Genomic DNA, 23,506 nt, shown 5'->3' with positions numbered 1-23,506 from the left:
GGGCTCCTTCAGCTTGCACTGAACCACAGAACATGATGCACGATGAATAACTTTACCCCAAAAAAAAAGCAGGGAGGAAGATTAAGTGACTCACATGACTCAGTGAACCCCAGAAACAAGTGTGGGAGTGAGACCATTCGAGCATGGTCTGATGAGGAGGTGAGGGATGGGGACATGGTCTTCAGCAGGGTCTGGGGGTGCTCTGGGGTGGGAGAGGAGCTGGAGGACCTTGGTCAGGTTGGCTGTGGCTGCTTTGAATTTGGGATAAAAAGCTTTTGGGTTTTTTTAATGCTTTTTGTGACAAGATCAAGGGCTGAGGACTGCCAGGTTGAGGCAGATAGGAAGCTATTTTGGGACTGGTTTTTCCCTTTGCCTAGGTCTTGGCACAGGGCACCTTGCCTTAAATGCAGTGTTATCACTGCTGTTATCCAGCTGCTCAGAGAGAGAGCAGGGAGAAAGCCATACCTGTGGAAAATGAGCTGGCTGAGGTTCCCTCTTTGTCCCCTCGCTGCAGTGCAGGGCAATGGGGTGAGATGGGCTGGGGGCTGTGCCAGGAGGTGCCCTGGTACATCCCCCTGGTGCTGGGGGATGCAGATTACCGTGGGGAGGCTGCAGAAGGAACCCCTGAGACCTGCAGAGCTCATCCCTTTGGGGAGAATTTTGGACACAAGATAACTCCTAGATCCATGGAAACACCCGGTGGCTGAGCCCAGTGCAGGGCCAGGCTGTCTCAGCTGCCTTCAGAGTCCTCCTTCCCCAGAAGAATTAGGTTTCTGTGCCTGGCTATAAGGTTCCTTTCAAGTAATCAAATAAAGACATTTTAAAATTCCAAATTGGAGATTAGTGCAGAAACTGGAGACGGATTTAAATTGCCCGAGCTAATCACCAGCCACTCGACTGCTTATGACTTTATTAAGAGAAAAAAAAAAATAAAAAATGTCTGGAGTGTCATGGAGGAGCAGTGATTCACGGGCTCGCTGCTGCCATCTCCTCCTCCTCACCTGACAGCATCGTGTGTCCTGGGTGTTCCTGGCCTCCATCCCTGGCCTTCTTTGAGACCAATTTGGAGAAATCCCTCTGCTCTGGCCCTGGGTGGGAGAAAGAAGCAGAGCCCACCCTGGCCTGGGGGGTGGGCTGTGTGCTGGGGTTAGGAGGATGCCAGGGGGGTGCTGGGTCCTGGATGGGTTTGGGGACAGAGTCTGACTCCTTTCTGTCTCACTGTGCAGGTTTCTGAGCAGCTGCTGACCTCTCAGCCCTGCTGGATCTGGCCACACGTGACGGTACCATGAACTGAGCACGGAGCCGCACCAAACTCTTTTTTTTTTTTTTTTGTTTTGGCTTTTTTTGGGTTTGTTTTCCGGCCGAGAGAAAAAAAGCCCCCCACGCTCTTTAATGAAAGCATTCTAAAGCGGGGTTGCTGCTCCCCTCCCCTGAGCCGAAGCGGTGCCGGCTGTGGCGAGGATTTCCCGAGAAGATGGGGAGGAAAAAGATCCAGATCCAGCGGATCACGGACGAGCGCAACCGCCAGGTCAGTCTGTCTGTCCCCGCTCCCTCACCTCACCCTTCTTCCCCTGGGGGTTTCCAAATGACCCATTTCCATCCCACTTTGGGCCCTGTTTTTGCCAATCCATAAAAGAAGCAGAGGCTTAGGCCGGATCCAGGCGGATCCAGGACCAGGCAAACGTTGCTCTGCCCCCATCCAGGCGTTGCTCCTCGCCTTGGAGCTCCTTGAGTCGTTTCCATCTAAGTGCTTTTCCAGAAGAAAGTGTCTTCTCCACTTAGTTAGTTCCCCCTTTTTTTTTAAATTTATTTTTGTCTCGCAGAAAATATATTTCAGTTGACATTTTCCATGTGGTTTTTCCAATAAAAAACAGCCACAACAAGTATCCATTTTGCTGAACGCAAACAACTCAAATTATTCCCTTTTTTTCCCCCCCTCAATTGTAGACTTAAATGACTCCAGGGCTTTTTTCCTTGGGCTCTTTTGAAGCCAAGCCCGAGACACGCATGTGCATGTGTGTAGGAATGCGTTCATGTATCTCAGAGGAAAAACAAAAACCAGCAGATTTCTCCCAAATTTCCATGTTCCTTAAACTGGAGTGGTGGAGCAGCAGCATTTTGCCAGCTCAGGTTTGCTCTGGGATGACTCTGTCGATGTATTTCCCATTACCACAAGACTTCCAGGCAGGTCCCTTTGCTTTTTGTGCTCCTGAAGTTTGGCTCAGCAGATCCAAGCTCTGCCTTTAGTCCAGCCACTGCTGCACCCCAGCATGCCCTGCCACATTTCTTCCCTGCCACTTTCACTCCAGGAAAAAAACAGAAAAAACCCAGTAAAAAAAGCATGTGGATATATTCCTAATCCTTAAAGAGTGTCAAAGAGCAGAACTGGGTGAACCACTTTGTTGTTCCACAGCAGAACAATAGGAGATGGCAGGTTTTCCTCATTATGGCTTCACTTGGTGGTGGGGGCTGGGGTGGGCATCAGACAGTTTCTGCTGATGTCCCAGTTGCTCCTGGGGTTGTTTATATCCATCACGAGGAGGAAACAGGGCCTTAGGGGGGTTATTGAAGGAGCTGGAGTGTGTTTTATGGGGCAGTGGTGCAGAGGGCACTGAGGGATCTGCGGTGACTGGAGCCCTGCTGGAAGTTCAGACAAATGGAAAATAATTGGTAATGCTGGAGGGGGATGCCTGGGTAGACCTTGGGGGAAGGAAAGAGGCATTTCTGTGCAGAGGCAGCAGCTGGGTGATGGGACTGCTTCTAAGGGATGAGCTGCTGGAGATGAAGACCCTTGCTGGGTGGGATTTGGCACCAGGAGTTGCTTTGCATGGCTGGGTGTCATGGCTTTAGTGCATCTCTGATGTCAGGTGTCCCCAAAAATCCAGTTCCCCAAGCTGGGGGACACTGGTTTTCCCTGGCTGGGCTGGTTCTTCCAAAACCCAGCACGGGAGCATCGCTCTCTGCCCCAGTGCAGCACATCTTGCTTTGCTTCCCAGAAAGCAGCCTGATCAAATTGGGTGTCAGCAAAGCAGCAGCTGTTTAATTGGCCACCAGCACAGCTTTGCAATCAATTTTCACTGCTGCCTTTCTTTGGGAAAAAAGGACATGCCAGGAAGATGGGACATTTCATGAAAAAGGACTGCTCCAGGCAGTGGGGTCTGCTCTACCCTCTGTGGTAGGAGCTGTAAAAAGGGGGAGAAGCCTCTTGCTCCACTCTCCTGCTCCATGCTGTGCTCTCTCCAGAGTCAGAAGTGTCCCATATTGCTTTATCTCATAGAATCATAGAATGGTTTGGGTTGGAAGGGATCTTAAAAGTCCATCTTGTCCCACCCCCCTGCTATGTGACACCTTCCACTATCCCAGGTTACTTCAAGCCCTGTCCAGCCTGGCCTTGGACACTTCCAGGGATGGGCAACCTGTGCCAGGGCCTCTCCCCCCTCACAGGAGAAATTTCCTTCTAATATCCCTTCTAAATCTCCCCTTTTTCAGTTTAAAACTATGCCCCTTGTCCCACCACTGCCTGCCCATGTAAAAAGTCCCTCTCTGTGTGTTTGTTAAGTGCTGCAAGGCTGCACTGAGGTCTCCCCAGAGCCACCTCTGGCTTCTCCCTCTCCTCCCCTCCCTCTCCTGCTGTGGATCAGTGATGAGGAGCTGATGCCTGCCTGCTGTGGCTGCAGGCTGCCAGCTAGACTGGCTTAAACCCAGCCTGGGAGCATCCTCAGCCCTGCCCCTGCTCTGGCTGGGGGCAGGGGGCTTGCTCAGCTCTCCTGAGCTGCTGGAATGCAGGGCTGGCCACCCCAGCTGGGCTGGGCACCATCCTGGGCATGCCCGGGTGGCTCCTTGGCATGCTGGGGTGGAGAGGAGTGGGAATAGTGCAGGGATGCCCTGGAGAATGAGGGATTCACAGTGCTGGTGCAAGGAGGTGGAGGCAGAGCTGCTTTTGCCACCTCTGTGTGTGCTGTGGTGCTGCCAGGTTCATCCTGAGCAGGGGCTTGGGGCTGCTGAGGCAGCACAACTTCAGGGGGAGCTGAGGCTGAGCAGGGGCTCCTCCAGAGCCTCTGCTCTTCCCCTGCATCTCACACTGAGCCTGCAGCATCACCTGACCCTGCTCATGTCCCAGGGTTTGGCTCCATGGGGGCACAGACCAGCAGCCCACGTGAGGCTCCAGCAGGACCTGGAGCTGCTGGAGTGGGTCCAGAGGAGGCCATGGGGATGCTCTGAGGGCTGGGGCACCTCTGCTCTGGAGCCTGGCTGGGGGTGTTCACCCTGGAGAAGGCTCCATGGAAAGCTTGAGAGGAACTTTGGACAAGGACCTGGAGTGATAGGACAGAGGGGAAATGGTTTTAAACTGAAAAGAGGAAGATTTAGATTGGATATCAGGAGGAAATTCTTCCCTGTGAGGGTGGGGAGGCCCTGGCACAGAGAAGCTGTGTCTGCCCCATCCCTGGAAGTGTCCAAGGCCAGGCTGGACAGGGCTTGGAGTAACCTGGGATGGTGGAAGGTGTCCCTGCCCACAGCAGGGACAAGATGAGCTTTTAGATCCCTTGCAACCCAAACCAGTGTGTGATTCTGTGAATTACAGCAGCAGCCAAAACCAGAGGAGGAGAGCAAGTAAGAGTCACTAATGTCATTAGAGGAATTACTGGAGAGGATTTGCCACAACAGATCAGGCCATCAGTCCTTCAGGGCCAGGCTGCTGACTCTGGCAACTGCCAATATGGTTTACATCAGGGGAAAGGCAAAAAATCCCCTGCTAGTGTGGGGCAGTAATTCCTTCCTGACCCCTTTGGTGATCGGCTTACGCCCTGAAGCATGAGATTTGATTACCCTCTTAGACTTACAAGGTTAATTCTTCTAGATGAGGCTCATGCACAGCGTCAGGGAAGGTTGGAGGTTTCTGTCCCGGGTCATGAGTGGATGCACAAAGCCCTGTTAGGTGATGCTGTTGTGTGATGTGGTGGCTAAATGGCAAATCTTTGCTTTTCTCTGCGAGATGCAGGGGTGCCAATAGAGAGGGATGCTCCTGGGCCCTGTCTGCAGAGGGAATATCCCCTCATCTCCAGAGGGATCATTTGGTGGTTTGTGTTCTGCTGAGCTCTGCCCAGGTTCCTGGTTGATTTGGAGAAGATGAGCCCACACTCTTCACTGCTCAAGGGCAGAACTCAAACCATGCTTGTCACTTCAAGGCCAAGAGCTGCCCCATGGTTTGGACCCCACTGCCTCCAGTCTTGGTGGCTGAGCCCATCGTGGTGCCCAGCGAGGTGGGGTTTGGCACTGGTGGCTGCAGGAACAACCCTGGGCTCTTTGTTCTGGTGGAGACCACGTGTTTTCCTCCTGAGGGCTCCTCAAGCTCCTTGGAGGGTCGGTCAGAGCCTGGAGGCCACCCCAGCAGGGACAGCAAGACAGGTCCTGCAGGGGAAAGGAGCAGGGATGCAGGTCCTGCAGGGGAAGGGGACAGAGACAGGTCCTGCAGGGGAAGGGAGCAGGGATGCAGGTCCTGCAGGGGAAGGAGCAGAGACAGGTCCTGCAGGGGAAAGGGACAGAGACAGGTCCTGCAGGGGAAGGAAGCAAACACAGGTCCTGCAGGGGAAGGGAGAAGAGACAGGTCCTGCAGGGGAAGGGAGCAGACACAGGTCCTGCAGGGGAAGGGAGCAGACACAGGTCCTGCAGGGGAAGGGAGCAGACACAGGTCCTGCAGGGGAAGGGAGCAGACACAGGTCCTGCAGGGGAAGGGAGCAGACACAGGTCCTGCAGGGGAAGGGGGCAGGGAGGCAGGTGTTGGTTTCAGAGCTGTCCTGCCACAGCTGCAGGAGCAGAACCACAGCCGGGTCCCACCTGGAGTCAGCACGGCCGCGGCTGGGCTGTGGCACTGCCAGCTCCTGGTGCTGGGAGCTGCCCAGCAGCAGAGGTTTTTGGGTGGCTGAGGAGTCCAGAACGAGGGCAGGGGGAGCTGTTGGTGACACGGGAGCTGGCCCTCGGCTGATTTGGCTTGCAGCAGAGTGCCCTGGGCCGGGGCAGTGCTGGCAATGTGAGCGGCCAGAGCGGGCGCACATGGCGGCCACGGCAGCACAGGGCCCAGCCCTGCACTTCCCAGGGGCTGAGGCGATTAGAGCTGAATCTCATTACTGCCTAATTATCTCTGGGAGATGGTGGGGAGGGGTAGCAGCTCCCCTTGCCAAGTGTGCCCAGAGCTGCCCCTGCTCTGCCCTCCTGCCACACGTGGGGACACGGTTTTGTCTCGAGGGGTGCAGAAACTCAGGGTTCATTCTGGTAGCTCCACGGACTGTGGCTGTGATGCCACTGACAGGCTGAGCAAAGGCAGCAGCCTCATTCACTCTCCTCCCTCAGCCCTGCAAATTAAAGCGTTCAGTTGCAAAATTGATGCTGTGGTGGAGGCCCAGAGTGGAGTGGAGCCTTCCCAAGTGGAGAGGGGGCAGGTCTTGGCACCCAAGGGCATCTCAGCTCGTCTCCAGCCCTTCCTTGGAGGCTGCTTTGCCCCCAGAGCAATGCTTAGCACAAAGCTCTGACCTCCTGCCTCTTCTTTTCTTCTTCTGCTTTTTATTTGCTCAGAGGGCACTGGCCAGGCGCCGTGCCTTCCCCGACAGTGTGCTGTGTGTTCTGGGGGTGGGGACCCTCAGCAGCTGTCTGCACTGCAGCCGGGCCAGGGAGCCCCAAAGCAGCTCCTTCTCCAGCAGCTGGGTCCTGTTAGGAGTGTGGTGCTGAGAGCTGAGCGTGGGCTGGGAGTCGCAGCCCAACGTCTGCCCGGCAGCTGGAGCTGCTGCTGGAGCCAGCACCCAGCCCCAGCCCTGGCCCCAGCCCCCAGCCAGCCCGCCAGCATCACTCCTGCTCTGCTTACAGCTCAAGGCAGGGCGGGTTGGGGAGGCAGGGGACCCCAGCTGGGCAGGCAAGGAAGGAAAACACCCCGGTGAGGTCACACAAAAGGAGGACAGCAAGGTGAAAGTGGCAGCTGGGTGGGGTCCTGGCACAGGGGGCTCGTGGTGCCCTGGGGGAAGCACTAGTGGGGAGCTGGTGAGCAGGAGAGTGTGTCAGGGATGGGGTGGGCACCCCTGGGTGGTTTTGGGGTGCTGAGCCCCAGCTCTGTTGCCCCCAGGGTTGGGTGCTCACAGTGCAGCTGCAGCAAGCGAGGACAAGATCTCCGTGGCTTGAATATTCCACTTAAAAACCTGCAGCCCCCGGACAGATGGCAGCTCTGCTGGGGATTTTGCTGAAATTTATTTTCTCTTGATTTGGCAATATGTGATTTCCAACGCTGATAATCATCTTTGTGCTTGTGAAGTGTCTGCCTTTGGAGGATCCCAAAATAGGCAGCAATATGAACCATTTGGAAGAGGGAGGCGAGAGAGGAGAGCTTGGGGTTGGGTCCAGTTGGGGAAACTGAGACAGAATATTCCTGCTGCATTCCCCTTCCTTTTGCTCTTCCTCCTGGGGTCATTCTATTTTTTTTGGGGAGTTGTTGGACCTGTGGCAGCGTGGACACAGCTTCTCACCCTGCTGTCCTTGCTTTCAGGTGACCTTCACCAAGCGCAAGTTCGGCTTGATGAAGAAAGCCTACGAGCTGAGCGTCCTGTGCGACTGCGAGATCGCCCTCATCATCTTCAACCACTCCAACAAGCTGTTCCAGTATGCCAGCACCGACATGGACAAGGTGCTGCTCAAGTACACCGAGTACAACGAGCCCCACGAGAGCCGGACCAACGCCGACATCATCGAGGTGAGGCCCCAGCTGTGCCACCAGCGTGGAGCCAGGGCTGAACTCTGGTTCCACACTGCCCAGGGAGGGGATGGAGCAGGCACATCGCCCACACTCAGGTGGATTTTGCATGGTTTTGGTTCAGTTTTGGTTCAGCTCATGAAAATACTCTTTGGGTGGTAGCATTGAAGCTGTCTCCAGTTGTGTGGTGACCTGCTGCCCTGATACTTGAGGTGCAGGTTTGTTCTGTGGACCACGCTGTAGAATCCAGGGAAACCACGAGATGGATTTGGAGGCAGCTCCTGGGGCTGCTGTGCCTGGTGTAGCTCCTGTGGCTGGAGTGCCTGGTGCAGCTGGTGACGTTGTCCCCACTCAGACAGGCACAGCGGGGTTGTGGGAGGGCACCAGTGGCCAGATTGCAGGGGAATTCAGGTGGGATGGACCAGGTGGGATGGTCCAGGGCCTGGCCAAGCTCATGGGCTGGTGGGTTTGCTCAAGGCTTGTCTGGCTGTGTTTTGTGGGTCTCCAGTGTGACCCATCCCCAGCACTGCCCCTGGCACCATGCCCAACCTGTGCTCACTCTGCAGCCTGCTGGCATTGCAGGAGATGCTCTGCTGCCTTGTGCTGGTGGTGCCCCCACAGCTTTGTCCTTGTCCCTGGTGCTGGCAGAGCATTGCTGGGCTGGAGCACGGGGCACATTTGGCTCTCAGGACAGTGCCAGCAGTGCCTTGGTCATGGGTCACATCCTCTGCCTCAGCAGTGGCTGTGCAGATGGAGCTGCAGGGTCCTCAGCAAGGGGGCAGCTGCCATTAAACCTGGGCAGACAGGCAAATGAAGGGCTTGGCTTTGTAATTAGTGGCATTATGGGCATCACTTAATGCCCTCAGAGCCACTGGTGGCAGAGTGGAGCAGCACTGCTGGAGGAATTGGGCTTCTGCTTCTGCCTTTGAATTCCTTTGGTGTCCCTTGGCCAGTGTGCTCAGGCTTTGATTTCATGAAGAAGAAGGGAAAAAGCCCAGCCTGCCTCTACCCCCCAAAATCTTGCTTTCTTTTTTTTTATGCTCTGTAAAATGTGTATTTTTGAGACATTTGGACTTGAGGTTTTCACCCCATGGCTGAGCCAAGCATCTCGCAGCATCTGCCTTCCTTTGCTGGGCTTTGGAGACCCTTCTGCCACAGCACAGTTTTGTAGGGGCTTTGAAAATGGTTCCAAAATGTCCTTTTTGCCCACTTTGAGGCAGGTCATGCCCCTTTGCTGTGCAGATGCTGGCAGTTCCCTGTCTCAGCCTCTCCGGGATGCTCAGCCCGCGCTCGCAGCATCGAACAGATTTGTCTTGGCCTAAAAATACCATAAACATTTTGGGCAGCGTTCTCTGTTCCCTTATGGTCCAAGATGCAAACACTCCCAAGCCGACAAGTTACACACAGTCCTTGGCACCCAAAGAAACACTGTGTTTGCACCACATGAAAAGCTGGATCTGCATCCAAAGCTGAGGAGAGGAACATCGGGAGCGGAAGGATATTGGTGGATGGCAAGGAAAAGAGCCCAAACACGCCGGGCTCGCCGTGGCTTGCTGGCAGAGCTGGCAGGGAGCAAAACCTGCTGGGGTGCAGGCAGGTTTGGAGGCTGTTCAAGCATCTCTCCTCATCCTTGTCTTGTCTGGGAGCAGGGTTGGGGCTGCTTGAAGGTTTTTAGTGTTTTCTGAATCCATGCCCCCAGGAGACCTTTCCTGCTCTTGGTGCTGATTTCTGTTTCCCCTCACCCAGGTCAGGTTCCAACAGCCCAGCTGTGTCCCCAGTGCACACAAATCCAATTTTATCTCCTGTTTCTTGGTGGTTCCCAGTTGAACTTGACTCACAAAAAGTATCTTCTCATTCTGGAAGCTTCCCCACATTGAGCATTTAGAGACTGTGAAAAGCCAGGCTGGGAATTTGCCACCACATGTGATTTAAAGTGGATTTCAAGGGGCTGCTGCATCAACCCACCTTCCCTGTGATGTCTGCCTGCCTTTCCTGCTGAGGGATTCAGCCCTGAGTGGCTCTGGCAGCATCTCAGGAAGAATGAGGAGCAGCCAGGACCTGGAGGAATTGAGGCAGAAGCCTCTTGATTTTGTTTTTCTGGTGGAAGGAGAGCGAGCAGTGGCTCTGGAGGGCTAAGCCAAGCACTGCCAGCCTGGGGGCTCCTGGGTACCACAGCTCAAGGCAGGATGAGTTACTCTGTCCAAATTACATTTTAAAATGACAGTAAACATGAGATCTCCTGGTTTTTTTTGTCCTGGGGAGGTGCATCTGAGGGTGGAACTGGAGCACCCCATCCCATGCTACACAGGAATGTCCTTGAGGGGTTTACCCTCTGGATATCTAGTGAGAAGCAGAGCAGCTCCACGCTGAGCACACCCAGCCCTAGCTCAGGAGGGGTTCCACGCCCCAGCTGCCTTTTGGGGACCATTCCCAGTGGGGACCCCCCCGTGTTTCAGCTCAGCAGTGGCTGTCAGGAGCGGGATTCAGCCACACAACCCCCGCGGCTTCTCCGTGCCCGGCAAAGTCCTGGTTTATTGCAGGCTATTAAGTCTGAGCAAATCTCTCTAATGCAGAGAGGGGGGTTTCCTTAATCAGGAGGGGGCCAGCTGAGCCCCCAGACAGGCACGCTGGGTGCCACGTGCCCGCCTGGCCGGGGATCACGCCGGCTTTGGGCCCCGCTGTCGCTTCTCGTTTCCTCCCAGCCCGGCTGACGTGCCAGCTCCTGATGGGGGACTTGGACAGAGCAGAGCACCAGGGCACCAGGATGCTCCACAGCCACTTAAAGGCACACAGCTGTTTCTGCCCTTGCCTTGGCTGTGTGTTTTGGAGGGGCTGATTTTCCCCCTGATTCGCTTTCCTGGGGTTGTCGTTCGCCAGGATGTGTTAAATCAGACATTTTGCAGGATGCTGGGGAGGTGGTGAAACGCAGGGGCAGCTGCCAGTGTCAATGTCTTCATCCTCGTCCTCATCCTTATCCTCATCCAGACTTCCCCAAAGCCCAGAGTGGCTGAGCCTCCCTCCTCTAAGGGAAGTCAAGCGCATCCTGGTCGAGCATCGTTTCCTCTCACATGTTCTGCATTTCCTGCTGCTCTCTTACCCTCTTCGGGCTGGAAATCTGCTCCCATGTGAGCTGCAGTCATGGAAGTGGGAATATTGCCTGGAAAAGCAGGATGTACACTGGGTCCTGATAGAATGGGGGGACCTGAGCATGGCAGGTGGTGACCGAAGTGGGCTTTGCAATGGGAAATTCTCACCCTGGTTCTCTCTGAAATTTTCTGCTCTAAAGGAATTGCTTTTAAATCTCTACCATATGAAAAACCGTTGTGTTCTGCTGGCTGCAGCCCAGTGACAGAAAGGTTTCCTGAAAACCTCTCTGCATCTTCTGTTTTTTTTCCCTGGCAAAAAGAAAGAGGAGGAACGAGAAGGAAAGTTCTTTTCTAAAAGACCTTGCAGAGATCCCGAAAACAGGAATCTTTGGGTTTGATTCCCGCTCCAGCAGAATTGTTTTCCTTTTACATCATCTCGACAAAAAGCTAAAAATGTGGGATGCACATTTTTTTTTTTTAAAAAACCCGAAAAGAACCAGCAGCCAACGCCTGCATGGCTGGAAATGGCATTTTGTTGTCCCCAAGCCCTCGTTGAGCAGCAGATTGCTGCAAGCCACGCTGCCTTGGCTCGTGTCCTGCTGCCACCCCGGCCCGGTCACTCCCTGCCGCCGGTGCTTCCTGTCCCACTGTGCTGCAGATCAGCCCCGTGCTCAGCCCTGGAGCTTGTCCCCTTCCCCTTCTGTCCTGGTTCAGGGTAAATTTGGGAGAGAACACCCAGAGGGGCTCCTCTAGAAAAGCAGATTCAGTTGGTGCCTCCCCCCAGCCGGTTCGGGAGAAAATACCTCCTTGGAGAAAAGTGGAAAAAAACCTGTTCATTAAACAATAAAACTAAACAATATTAAACAATAAAAGCTCTTGCTGCTCCAAAAGAGATGACAAACTCAGAAAGTCCCTCTGTGGGCTGTAGTTTGGCTCATCAGTCTCTGATCAGTCCCTCTGGTGTTGGAAATGCCATGGCCCAAGCCTGGCTCCACTGGCTGGAGCTGCCAGTGCTCTTCTGGGTGTTCAGTCCAAAGCAGGTTTGAACAGGTCCAAGAAAAAGAAAAACCACAGTCCGGGGAGCGTCTCTCCCTCAGCTAGCTAAAAACTAACTAAAAGCAAAGTAGAGCTCTGTCCTGCTGTCTGTCCATCCGCAGACAGCACAGTGCAGGAGCAGGAATGTGGAGGAGTGAGTGCAGCGTCTGAAAACAAACTGCAGCTTCTTCCTCCCCCCTTCACTCTTGGAACAAGTCTTAAAGGTGCAAAACTTATTATTCAGCATAAACAGAACAGACAACTGGGGATAAAAGCATCATGCAGTCAACCCAGGAACCATTCCCTGCAGTGCTGGCAGAGTTGCAGGTCACAGTGCCAGCCCCAGGGTCACAGTCCCAGCTCAGGGTCGCTGTCCCAGCTTTACAATCCCATCAGGAAGGATTTTTTTTCTCCGTGCAGAGCTGGCTTGCCACTTCCTGGGGCTGCTGGTGGGTTTCCTGCAGGAGCAGGGGTGGTGACACCACAGCTGCCCCTCACAGCTCACTGCTGGGGACCCACCCTGCAAGGAAATGTGGGTCTCACAGACAATGAAGTTATGATTTTACAGCGTTGGTGGCTGGGGAGAGCAAAGAGACCAAGGCAGAGCTGGGACACAAGAAGTGTTAGACCCACAAAGGAAACCTGGGGAAAGATGAAGGGGTGAGCTGTTTCAGGGTATGGATGAGGAGAGCCACATCCACCCCATTTCACTGCTTCTCTTGTTGAGGGAACAACCCCCAGGGATGATTTTGTGTGGACTTAGAAATGGCAAAATGCTGGGGCTGGTGGTGGCAGCCCCTGCCTTGTCCCTGTCTTGGTTCAGGTGTCAAATATGGGCAAAGCTGAGGGCTCTGGGAGCTGCCTAAAAACCTCCCTGGTGGCTGCATTGCTGCAGGTTTTAGAAAGGATGTTGTTGCTTGGCTGAACTCTCTTGAAAAATCCCACTGTGAGGTTCCCTCCTTTGAGGGTCCTGGGGGATGGCAGTGGCTCGTCCATCCCCACAGCCTCTGAACCTGCCAACAGCTGTTGCTGGAGGAGAGGAGTTTTCAGGGATTTTTTTTGATTTTGATTTAATTTTGGGTTTTTTTCCCCATCCTCCCAGGGATGGGAGGGCAGAGATGAGAGGTCCAGCTCCTTTCCCTGCAAAGGGAATTGTGTCGAGGTGGGCACAGCCCCTGTTAGACACCAGAGAGTCTCTGCAGAGCCTGAAGAAAACCCAGCTTCATTGCTCCACTGCTCATGGAACGACTTTTTTTTCCATTTTGCCTCTGAAAGAGAAAAAGGAAAAAACTTATTTTTTTTAGAGAAAAGCTCAACTTTCCGTCTTTCGGCTGCGTCGGCGAAACAAAAGGTTTGGGAAAAAAAAATCCACAAAAAGCAGTTTCAAAAAAAAAAAAAAAAAAAGGCAAAGCTGTTCCTTCCCCACCAGCAGCACCTCTTCCTCTTTTGGGCCATTCTGAGAACAAACAAGGACACGTACAAAAATAGAAAAATAATAGGGAAAAGTCTTCAGGAAACTGCAGAAAAAGGCCTGGGAATCTCCTGTTCATGGCAGTGGCTGATTCCCAGTGCCTTGCTCTATAGACAGTCAACACAGGAATTACTATTATTAGGTATAATATTGATGTTAGGTATAAGAATTATTCATAATTGTTATTATCAGATAATTAGTTAATAATTATTTGGTATCAGGGATTATTGGTGACACCAGACAGGGCATCAGATGCCACCATAGTGAGGAGTGAGTGTGTGTGAACAAGGACATTTCCCCTCTGTGACTGAATCCAGTAACAAGGGTGAAAGTGGCGCCTGGGTAATGGAAAATATTGTGAAAAGCTTCAGCTGGATGGAGAACAGGCTGGGGTGGGTGTGGTGCCCCTTGCTTGGCCGTGGCTACCTGGCAAAAGGATCCCAGAGCCCAGCCTGTGGTGCAGAGCAAACCCTGCCAGCAGTGTTCCCAACCCAGCTGGAGCCACCCTGGGTTTTATTCACTCCAGGGTTTTATTTCCCCCAGAGGCCCTGTGTTTCCTGGAGCTCACAGGTAGTTGAAGAGCCACTCCCAAACACGCTTTGGTCTCAGAATGGAGATGTTTGTTGCTGTTTAGGAAGACAGAGAATTGTCAAGACTTAATTTTTTTTTCCCTGCTGAATTTGGCATGAAAAGGGATCAAGACTTCCAGGAAATTCTGTATCTTTGACTCCTGAAAAAAAAAAAAAAGAATTGGCAAGTGCTGGTTCCATCATCATGCCTTAATTGCTTTTGGTATGTTGAAAATAGGGATTTTTCCCTCAATAGGGAATATTTCCCTCAGTAGAGGGATTCAGAGTGGATCTCAATGGGCTGCTGAATATGAAATATGAATATTTGGGGTGCCAGTGTGCCCTGTGGTCACCGAGTTCCTCCTGTTGAGGAGGGGTTGTCTCACCTCATCACCTCAATGCAGCAGTGCCCAGGACCTTTCCTGCTTGTGAGCCCAAACCCAGTGGGGTTTGCTGCCCTGTGTTGTCACCATCACCCCCTGTGTCACCCCCACAGGGCTCACAGCTGTCACTGTGCCACGTGCCCTGTCAGGTGATGCTCTTCCTGTGGCACCTTTGCATTTGGCAAATGCCACTTGTCTGGTTTTGTCAGGAAATTCTGACAAATTTCACAGTTTGCCTATAGTTTTGGGGTTTATTTTCCTATTTGGCTGTTTGTAAGCAGGTTTTCCCTGTTTTTTGCAGGACAGCAAAGAGCATGAAGGTTTTTTTCCCCCTTCGTGATGTTGTGGCACCTGAAAGTGATGAAGATGCCTGAATTGATGCAGGGCCAAATTCAGTCCTGGTATAAACAGAACCTTTGACAACAAGGCAGTTTCTCTCTGTTGCTCCCCATGCTCTAATTCCTAAATTGGAGACACCCTGGCATCAAACCCCAGGGGCTGTATCCTGATTTTTTAACCCCACTGAGGTCAGCGATGTTTTGGGATGATGCTGTTGATTTGCACAGGGGCAAGTCCTGGTCCGTGCAGGCCAGGGGATGTTCTTGGGGACATCTGACTTCATGCAAGGCCAAATTCAGCCTGATATGAACAGAACCTTTGAAAGCAAGGAAGTTTCTCTTTGTTGCTCTCCATGCTGTAATTCCTAAATTAGAGACACCCTGGCATCAAGACCCAGGGGCTTTTTTAACCCCAGTGAGGTCAGCGATGTCTTGGGGTGATGCTGTTGATTTGCACAGGGGCAAGTCCTGGTCCATGCAGGCCAGGGGACGTTCTTGGGGAGACCTGAGTTCATGTAGGGCCAAATTCAGCCTGATATGAACAGAACCTTTGACAACAAGGCATTTTCTCTCTGTTGCTCTCCATGCTGTAATTCCTAAATTAGAGACACCCTGGCATCAAGACCCAGGGGCTTTTTTAACCCCAGTGAGGTCAGCGATGTCTTGGGGTGATGCTGTTGATTTGTAGAGGGGCAAGTCCTGGTCCGTGCAGGCCAGGGGATGTTCTGGGGGTTCCTTCCCGTGTTCCCCATCTGCACTCCCCGCTCTCAGACTGTTCCGGTTGTGTTTTCAGACGTTAAGAAAGAAAGGTTTTAACGGCTGTGACAGCCCAGAGCCCGACGGCGACGACTCCATAGACCAGAGCCCCTTGATGGAGGATAAATACCGCAAAGGCAGCGAGGATCTGGATATCCTGTTCAAGAGATATGGTGTAAGTACCTGCCCGTGGCTGGAAATCCTTCATTATATGTTCTTTTCTGTTTTGTTTCTCTTCTGTTCGACTTCCCCTCGACCTCGTCCCCGCTCCCTCCCCGACGCCCCCGTGTCCCCCCGCACGTAACAGGCGCTGAACAAGAAGCACAGGGAGTGCGAGAGCCCGGAAGGGGATGAAGTGTTTGCCCTGACCCCGCAGACGGAAGAGAAATATAAAAAGATTGATGAGGAGTTTGATAAAATGATGCAGAGTTACCGGCTCGCAGTGAGTAGCTGGTGGCCTGCAGCCCCCTGGTCCCCTCCCCGGTGCCTCCAGGTGATGGGGGGGTGGATTTTGCATGGCTTTGCTTTTGGAGCCGTGCCGTGCCTTGGGAGCCGATGCCAACAGCCCCTGCAGCCCTGAATGCACCTGGCTCTTGAGTGCCCATCCTTGGGAAAATCATTCCTAGCAGCTCTGGCATTCCTGACCCTCCTTGGCTCTGGCCAGGCAGTGCAGGATGGTATTGCTTGTCTCCTCTCCTCTACTGCAGTTAGGGTCTCCTTTTTTGCCCTCTTTACCTCAAAAAACCCAGATTTTTGTCTGGGTGAAGATCCCAGTGTTCGTGTGAGCTGGTGGCGGGTGCCGACCTCTCACATCCTTGCAAAGCTCAGCCTGGTTTGGGCTATTCCACATTAATTCCCCCCAAATCCACCGAGCCCTCAAGGCAGCTGGTGGCTGTGGCAGAAATCCAGCGAGGTTTAGCCTGTGATCCCGGAGCTGTCACTGGCACTGGGGTGGCATCAGGACAGTGCTGAAAGGGATTTGTGTCAGGAGACGGGAGGAGGAGGGGGACACGTTTCAAATTAGTTGTTAGTTCAAGGGAGCAGAGACTATTGATGCAGGCAAGGGCTCTTTGGGGGATTAGCCCCGAGTTGCTGCAGCAGTAATTAATGCTGCAGGAGCAGGGGGGAGGCTCCTGTCCAGGGGTGGATGCAGCGCAGCAAAAATGACACACACAGCCCCACCCAAAATAATCTGCCCTTCTGTGCTTTGCAAGCCCCCACAAGTTAAAATTCTGGCTTTTGTTGAGAACTGGGCCTTGTGAAATCCCCAGGTTTTTGTTTTGCTGACTCAGCGCTGTGTTGCTCCACGAGCCTCACAAGGATCCCAAAATCTGCATTTTGATCCCCTGGATCTCAGGGTGGAAGGGGTGGGGCACTGCCCTGACACCTGGCAGGGCTGAGGAGGTGGAGGATGTGATGATGGAGTGCAGGTGCTGATCTCTTGCAGCTCTGCTGTGACAAAGAGCTCAGCCCCAGGAGCGGGGCTCAGGGCAGGATTAGCTCTGTCAGGACATGGATCTACCCCAGCCTCCCTGGTTTCTCTAGTGGGGCTGCGGGTTCCCACCCTACCAGGGTGTGTGGGGTGGGAGTAGAGCCCCAGCAGGACATGCACCCCCACGGCACCTGGCACAAGCCCTGTCACTGGTGGAAAACAGGCTGAAAAGCCACCTGAGCTTTGTGCTTAGTGCAGAACACCCTCGTGAGCAGAGGCTGCTCATCCTCAGAACGTGTCTGCTGTGAAGGGAGGGTCCCATCCTCCAGACATGCCAATCCAAAGGGACAATCTGTGCCCAGAAGTCCTTTCAGCAGGTGGCATTCAAGCGCCGGGTGGCTCCTCATCAGGGCATAGCATCTGGCTCCCCCACTAAACCTCCCTGGCAGCAAGGGGCCGAGCAGTGCAGGTGGAGTGTGTGGTTGAAGAAGACGCTTTTCCATTTTAACGCTGGGTTGGTTTTGTGTGTGACCAGAACTAACCCAGCGGGGTGGCCGGGGCAGCTTAACGACAGCTGTGTCTGCTAACGAAGGACCTCAGTGGGGCTGCTGCCTCTGGGGTTTGCCCTCACTTCTAACAAGAGCAGAAATCGTGGATTTTGGCTGATGTGTGCATCTTCTCCCCCCCAGACTTTGGACCGATGTGCAAACCGCCGTTGTGCCCTCTCCGGGGCTGGCTGTGCCGGGGCAGTGTCAGCCTGACACCTGCCTGCAGGTGCAGTGGGGTGCAGCTGCATTAAGGCAAACCCCAGCTTTTGGGCTGCTGTATCAGCTCCCAGCGTTGCTCAGCCGTGGTGTGGAGGAGCTTCAGCTCTTCCTCTCCCTCCCTGGGAGCGCTGCGCGCACACGGACGCGTTGGCAGTGATTTATTACACAACGCTGCTCCGGTGTTCGTGCAACGCCCAAGAAACCTTCCTCCTCCTCCTCCTCCTCTTGATTCTGCTGCCGTGCAGGATGAGCTCCCGGGCTGAGCAGAGGGAGGGCTCCGTGTTCCAGCTCTCCCTGGTGGTGTAGGAGTTGCTGAGCCCCAGGAGCGGAGCAGGGCGCAGGCTCAGAGCCGCTGTCCTCGCGGCTGGGCTGCGGCCGCGGGGTTTCTCTGAAGGACAGGATGCCCTTGGGAGGCAGGTGGGGACAGTTCCTGGCAGCGAGGCGTGGGTGAGCACTGCCCTACTCCTTCCTGTCTCACCTAAGGAGCAGGACCTATACAGGAGCAGATTTTTGGAGGAGAAGGGGCTGCAAGGCAGCACCAGCTGGGACATGCACCAGCTGCAGTGGGGAGACCTCAGCTCCCTCTTCCCTCACTCTGGGGTTCCACCTCTGGCCCCACGATGGTCCCATTCAGTGCTGGGCTACTCTCCCCTCTCCATCCCAGAGCAAATTAAAGTGGGACTTAAGCAAAGCCCGTGCTAAAGCCTCTAAGCAGGTGCCAGCTCCTGTTAACGAAGAGCAAATCAGTGACATAAGACAAACGGCTGGGATAATCACAGCGGGCCTGGCTCCCACAGGACGCTGGTAGGTGAAGCTGCTCCTCAACCTGCAGCCAAGGATAGGGCTTTAGTGATGCTCCTGCATCCCTGGGGTCAGCTCGTGCTTCCCAACAACTCCCAGAGGAGACAGGAGGGATTCCAGAGTCACCCAGGGGCTCTGTGGAGCAAAACGAGTCTTTCCCAGGTGCTCAGCCACCAGCAGTAGTGCCAGCCCAGAATGGGGATCCACTGCTGGCTTCCTGCTGGCTGAGGAGTGGCCTCATAGAATCCTTCTTGGGGTGAAGGGTAGTGCCAAGGTTCCTGCTCTTGGTGCTGGTGGGGCCAGACCACCAGGCTGGTGCCCACCTTCATGCTCTGGGCTGCTCCCAGCCTGAAAACACAAGAGGTAAATAAACACAGCCTGAAAAAGAGGCCAAAACAGCTGTTTGCAGAGCTCAGGTGTGTCTGAGAGGATGGCCCATTGCTCTTCCTGGTGTTCCCTGCTGGGGAACTGGGCTCTGGTGCATCCCCTGCCAGGTGCCAGTGTGGGTTTGAGCACAGCACTGCAGGTCAGCAGTGCAGGTTTGAGGAGCCTGCCTGTCCCCCCTTGGTCAGCAGCTGTGCTGTGCTGCAGGAACTCTTCCTGCTGTTCCCTGGTGAGGAGCTGGGCTCTGGGAGGGGCAAGTCCAGGTGCCAGTGTGGGTTTGAGCACAGCACTGCAGGTCAGCAGTGCAGGTTTGAGGAGCCTGCCTGTCCCCCCTTGCTCAGCAGCTGTGCTGTGCTGCAGGACCTCGGCTCCCCTTTACCCCCTGCCCTGTGTTCAGTCCACAGTGCCCGCTCCGAACTTCGCCATGCCCGTGACGGTGCCGGTGACCAACCAGAACACGCTGCAGTTCAGCAACCCGGGCAGCTCGCTGGTGACCCAGTCCCTCGTCACCTCCTCGCTGACAGACCCCCGGCTCCTGTCCCCGCAGCAGCCGGCCTTGCAGAGGAACACGGTGTCCCCAGGGCTGCCCCAGCGGCCAGCCAGTGCAGGTGAGCCCCGCTGTGCCCCTTGGCACCATCACCTCCTCGTCCTGCCTGCCTGGGCAGGGACCCCCCTGCTGCTTCCATCCCCTGCCCAGGAGTTCACATTCCAGCACGTGTGGGTGGCAGGAGCATCCTGGAAGAATTGCTGCCCCTCAGTGTGTGCTCCTGCCCTCCTGCCAGCCCTGTTTGTGCCTTGGCACCAAAGGGAGAGCAACCTTCCCACCTTACCTAGGTCTCTTTGAGAGCTGGATCCTGCAGGGATCTGTGTTGGGTTGGGCAGTGCAAGATGAGTCACCTGGCACCCTTCCCAGGCTTGGGGGTGGTGCTGGCATCCCACTTGCTGGTGGCACTCTGGTGACAGGGGTCTGGCTGCCTAAAAAGGGCTGTTCTGAGTCGGGCCGTGCCGGTTGCAGTTGGCTGTGGGCGATTGCTCATGTGGCTCTGCTGACAGATCTGAGGAGCAGTCATTTCCAGCAGGGACCAGCAATGGCTGGCACAGGACAGGCTGGGGGAGAGGAGCTGTCACCCACGTCCCCTGCAGTGGCAGGGACAACGTGTGACCACAGCCCGGCTCTCTTTTAAGATCATAAATAATATTTCTGCTAATTTAGATGTCACACATGGTCTGTAAAAGTCACCTGGGCTGCAAATGGCAGAGCTGGTGCCAGTGACCACCTGGACATTTGGGTCCTCAGCTTTGGCCCCTGGGGCTTTGAGAGCTCCAGGGAGCTTTGCAAAGGGGATGGATTTGGAGAGGAGGCTGGGAGGTGCTTCCAGAAGCAGGTTGTGTGGTGGGTCAGGGTGAGCAGGAGGCATGGCCTGGCTGGGATGCAGCAGGAACTGTGGTTCAGAGACAGCTTGCTTGCTCACTGCTCTCACCACTGTCTCCAAGGTGCCTCGAAGTACTCAGGTATCAGGATGAGGCCCCAGAGCTGCAGGAGAGGGTTCATTCTGCTCTAGGACTGCTCCCAAGGAGCAGCATTTCACTGCAGACAGAGCCCTCCTCGGGCACAGGCAGCCTTTGCTGCGGCTGCAGGGATCTCCTGCCCTCTCTGAGGCCCCTCAGCTGAGAGCAGAAGAGGTTCCTGCTGCAGCAGACCCCTCTGGGGGCTTGCTGTTTCCAGCTCACTCCCTGCTCGTTTGAGGGGGATCGTTTGCGGTTGTGAGCGCAGAGGTGTTCCAAGTCCAGCCATCTGTGTCTCATTCACTCGCTGCCTGGGACACGGAAGAAATCCTGTTTATAGGAGCCAGGGCCTTGCATGTTAGAAAATCTCCTTTTTTTTTTTTTTTTTCCCCCTAAATTTTTTTTTTTAGCATTGCACCAGAGCTGGTTGTGTTGTTTCCAAAGCAAATGCACAGCGAGTGCTGGGTGGGTACCCTGACAGTGCCTGGTGCTGCTGGCTTGGGGATGGTGTGGGAGAAGGGCAGCCAAGGAGGCGTGTTGGCATCACTCACCCAAGAGGTGGGCCCTCTTTGGCACCATTGGCACCAGTGCCTGGGGTGCAGGTGGGGTCCCACAGCGGGGCACAGCCACAAAACCCTGCTGGGTCCCTTCTCTGGGACTTTGGGGACGCAGGGACCTCTGGCTTTGCATCCCCATCCCTTGATGGGGATGTGCTGCACTGTCATGCTTGCCACATCTAGTGGGTCACTTCACCCTTTCTCAAGCCATACAGTTTTTGGGACCAACCTTGCTGCCATATGGGGAACAACTGTGCTTCCCTGCACGGCAGCAGCTCAGCCCTCCCACCCTCCTCCAGCTTTCAGGGGCTCGCTGCAAGCCCAAAGCTGAGAGCCACGGGCTGGAGGCTAAAGATTCGTGTCTCAGGTTTCCCCATCTGGGTAGAGAAGGGCTGGGCAGTGGTTAGAGGTGGGGTTTGGCACCGAAAGCCCCTTGGTGGCCAGCCCAGGGCTCCGGGTTGACTGCGGTCTCAGCTCCGGAGCCTCCGCGCCGGCTCTTGGCTGCAGTCCCCCCCGGCTGGGGAATAGGTGGCTTTCAGAAATAACTTCATAACAAGGCAGAAGAAAGATCAAGTCTTCTTCCAGGAGAGGCAAAACCTTCTGGTTTTTTGGGAATAAAAAGGTCCAGTTTTTCCCGGCCTGGTGGGGAGAGTCAGAGCTTTGCTGCAAGTGTTGGGACCATGGAGTCGGGATCACTGTGGGATGGTTTCCATTCGGTGTGAACATTACAGGGGGGATTTTGTTTCCTGTCATGCTGCTGGGGCTCTCTCTCCCCCAGCAGCACCAGCCCCATGTCCCCCAAAGGGGGGCTTGGAATTAAATAGCTGCAGTGTTTTCCAAGCTGCCTCCTTTGGAACAGGCTCCTGTGCACCTGGCTCCTTCCCAAAGGAAACCGATCTGCCTGGATAACGTTTCCCAACCTGATCACCAGGAATGCTGCTCCTTTTGCCCAGGACTTTCTCCCTAGGAAGGCAGTCCTGCTATTTTTTCTCTGCCTTTCTCCACTGCCTTCCTGCCCCCCAAAAGCAGGGATGCTCACCCTCTTCCTGCACTGATGGTGATCCCATCTCTCCTCTTGCTTTCCAGGGGCGATGCTTGGGGGAGACCTGAACAACACGAATGGAGCCTGCCCGAGCCCCGTGGGTGAGTAAGGAGCCTTTCAGCCCCTGCCCCTGGCTCCATGTGACACTCCTGCCCTCGGTTTCCCCACACCTCCCATAGGATTTTGCTTTGCTGTTGGGCTCTGCTGGTCCATAGGGAAGCACTGGGGAAGATTTTGCTGCTCTTGGCAGTGGGAGGGCTTGGCATGTGGAGCTCCAGTGCCTTTTTGGGGGTGCTGGTTTCAGTGGAGTCCCCCCCGCCAGTGACCAAGGAGTCTCCATCTACCCAGGATTCCAGGGAGAGCTGCAGAGCAGGGAGGTGACCCCCAAAGACCAGGATTTGGGTAGCTCTGGGTTTAGCTCCTGGTGCTGCAGCCAATTCTCCGCCTTCCTCGGGTGATCAATTAACACCCAGTTCCTCCTCGTGCCTGGGCCCCATAAAGGAACTTTACAGCAAGGAAAAGAAGCTCATTAAGGGCCTTTTCCACTGTGAGAGCCTCAGTGCTAATGAGGCTCAGGCCTCGTGGCTCAGCTCCTCAGCTGTAAAATGCACTAACAATATCTCCATCCCCACATCTGCCTCTGCCATCTGCAGGCTGAGGATGTTGGGCCGCTGCTGGTGTAGGCACAGCCCAAAAACCAGTGACGGCCCTGGGTACTGCTGGGAAGCAGCTGCTGCTCTTGGCACTGGGCTTGGCAGTGGTCCCAGGCTTGGCAGGGTAGATGCCATCCATCCCAGGGCAAAGGCAGCCTTGCTCCTGAGCCTGACTCCTCACCCCTTCTGGGCCTTTTTGCAGTAGGGGCCCCGCCGACAGCACAGAGGAGGAGTGTGGAATTCCACATTGCCCCAGTTAAAACCAAACTGGAACCGGATCCCACTGGTTTTTGGGTGGGGTTGGTGCAGTTGTGGTTCTGCAGCAGCGTGGCCACCCAGCCCCATCCTAGTGCCAGGAACTGCCATTTCCCAGTGCTGGGCAGCACCAGAGGGATTTCTTCACAGCGCAAAACCTGCGGGGTTGCTCTGTGGGGCAGTGTCTCCCCGGGCTCTCACAGCACCCAGCACGGAGCTTTGCAGATCCTTGAGTGCAGAGAGAAGGGGCCATCGTGCCCCAGCCCCCCGGCACCTCCGGGGCCCCCGTTCCCTGCAGCCACCCCCATGTCAGCTGTCGGAGCAGCCATGGCGGGCGCGGAGCTTGGCAGGGCCCGTGAATGTCAGCATTGACGTCAGCCAAGCATTCCCTGCGTTCCTGCTGCCACTGCTGCAGGAAATGGGGCTGGGGAGCAGGGACAGCCCGGCTGAGGCCAGCCCCGGACCCCTGCTGTCCCCAGACCCCCGCCCTCCCTGGGGCTCCCCTCCTGCCTGTGGGAGGGGACCGTGGCTCTGGCTGCGGCTCTGGCACTGCGCTTGCAGTTTTCAAATACCTGGTACGTCTCTTCCTCTTCCTCCTCCTCCTCCTCCTCCTCCTCCCAGACCCCCGCCCTCCCTGGGGCTCCCCTCCTGCCTGTGGGAGGGGACCGTGGCTCTGGCTGCGGCTCTGGCACTGCGCTTGCAGTTTTCAAATACCTGGTATGTCTCTTCCTCTTCCTCC

The 23,506-nt window shown here is 55.1% G+C and overlaps 1 protein-coding gene across 20 annotated transcripts in view; it reads left to right on the top strand.

Moving 5' to 3' along the window:
* MEF2D (myocyte enhancer factor 2D) overlaps positions 1–23,506 on the top strand; it is an 83,309-nt gene that overhangs the window by 41,770 nt on the left and 18,033 nt on the right. For 15 of the 20 annotated variants that reach the window (XM_039702172.1, XM_039702171.1, XM_039702169.1 and 12 more), the window contains 5 exons: positions 1,227–1,528; positions 7,529–7,732; positions 15,408–15,545; positions 19,152–19,362; positions 21,904–21,960. In XM_039702172.1, the coding sequence (XP_039558106.1) occupies positions 1,475–1,528; positions 7,529–7,732; positions 15,408–15,545; positions 19,152–19,362; positions 21,904–21,960 (664 nt within the window). In that variant the 5' untranslated portion in view covers positions 1,227–1,474. Of the gene's footprint in view, positions 1–1,226; positions 1,529–7,528; positions 7,733–15,407; positions 15,546–15,677; positions 15,813–19,151; positions 19,363–21,903; positions 21,961–23,506 lie in introns of all 20 variants that reach the window. The other 5 variants (XM_039702174.1, XM_039702170.1, XM_039702167.1 and 2 more) reach the window with 1 other exon arrangement.

Source organism: Passer montanus, unplaced genomic scaffold (assembly GCF_014805655.1).
Source record: "Passer montanus isolate IOZ18808 unplaced genomic scaffold, ASM1480565v1 scaffold154, whole genome shotgun sequence".
NCBI lineage: Eukaryota > Metazoa > Chordata > Aves > Passeriformes > Passeridae > Passer > Passer montanus.
The sequence above is the reverse complement of the archived record's forward strand: the minus strand, read 5'-3'. Positions and strand labels throughout refer to the sequence as shown.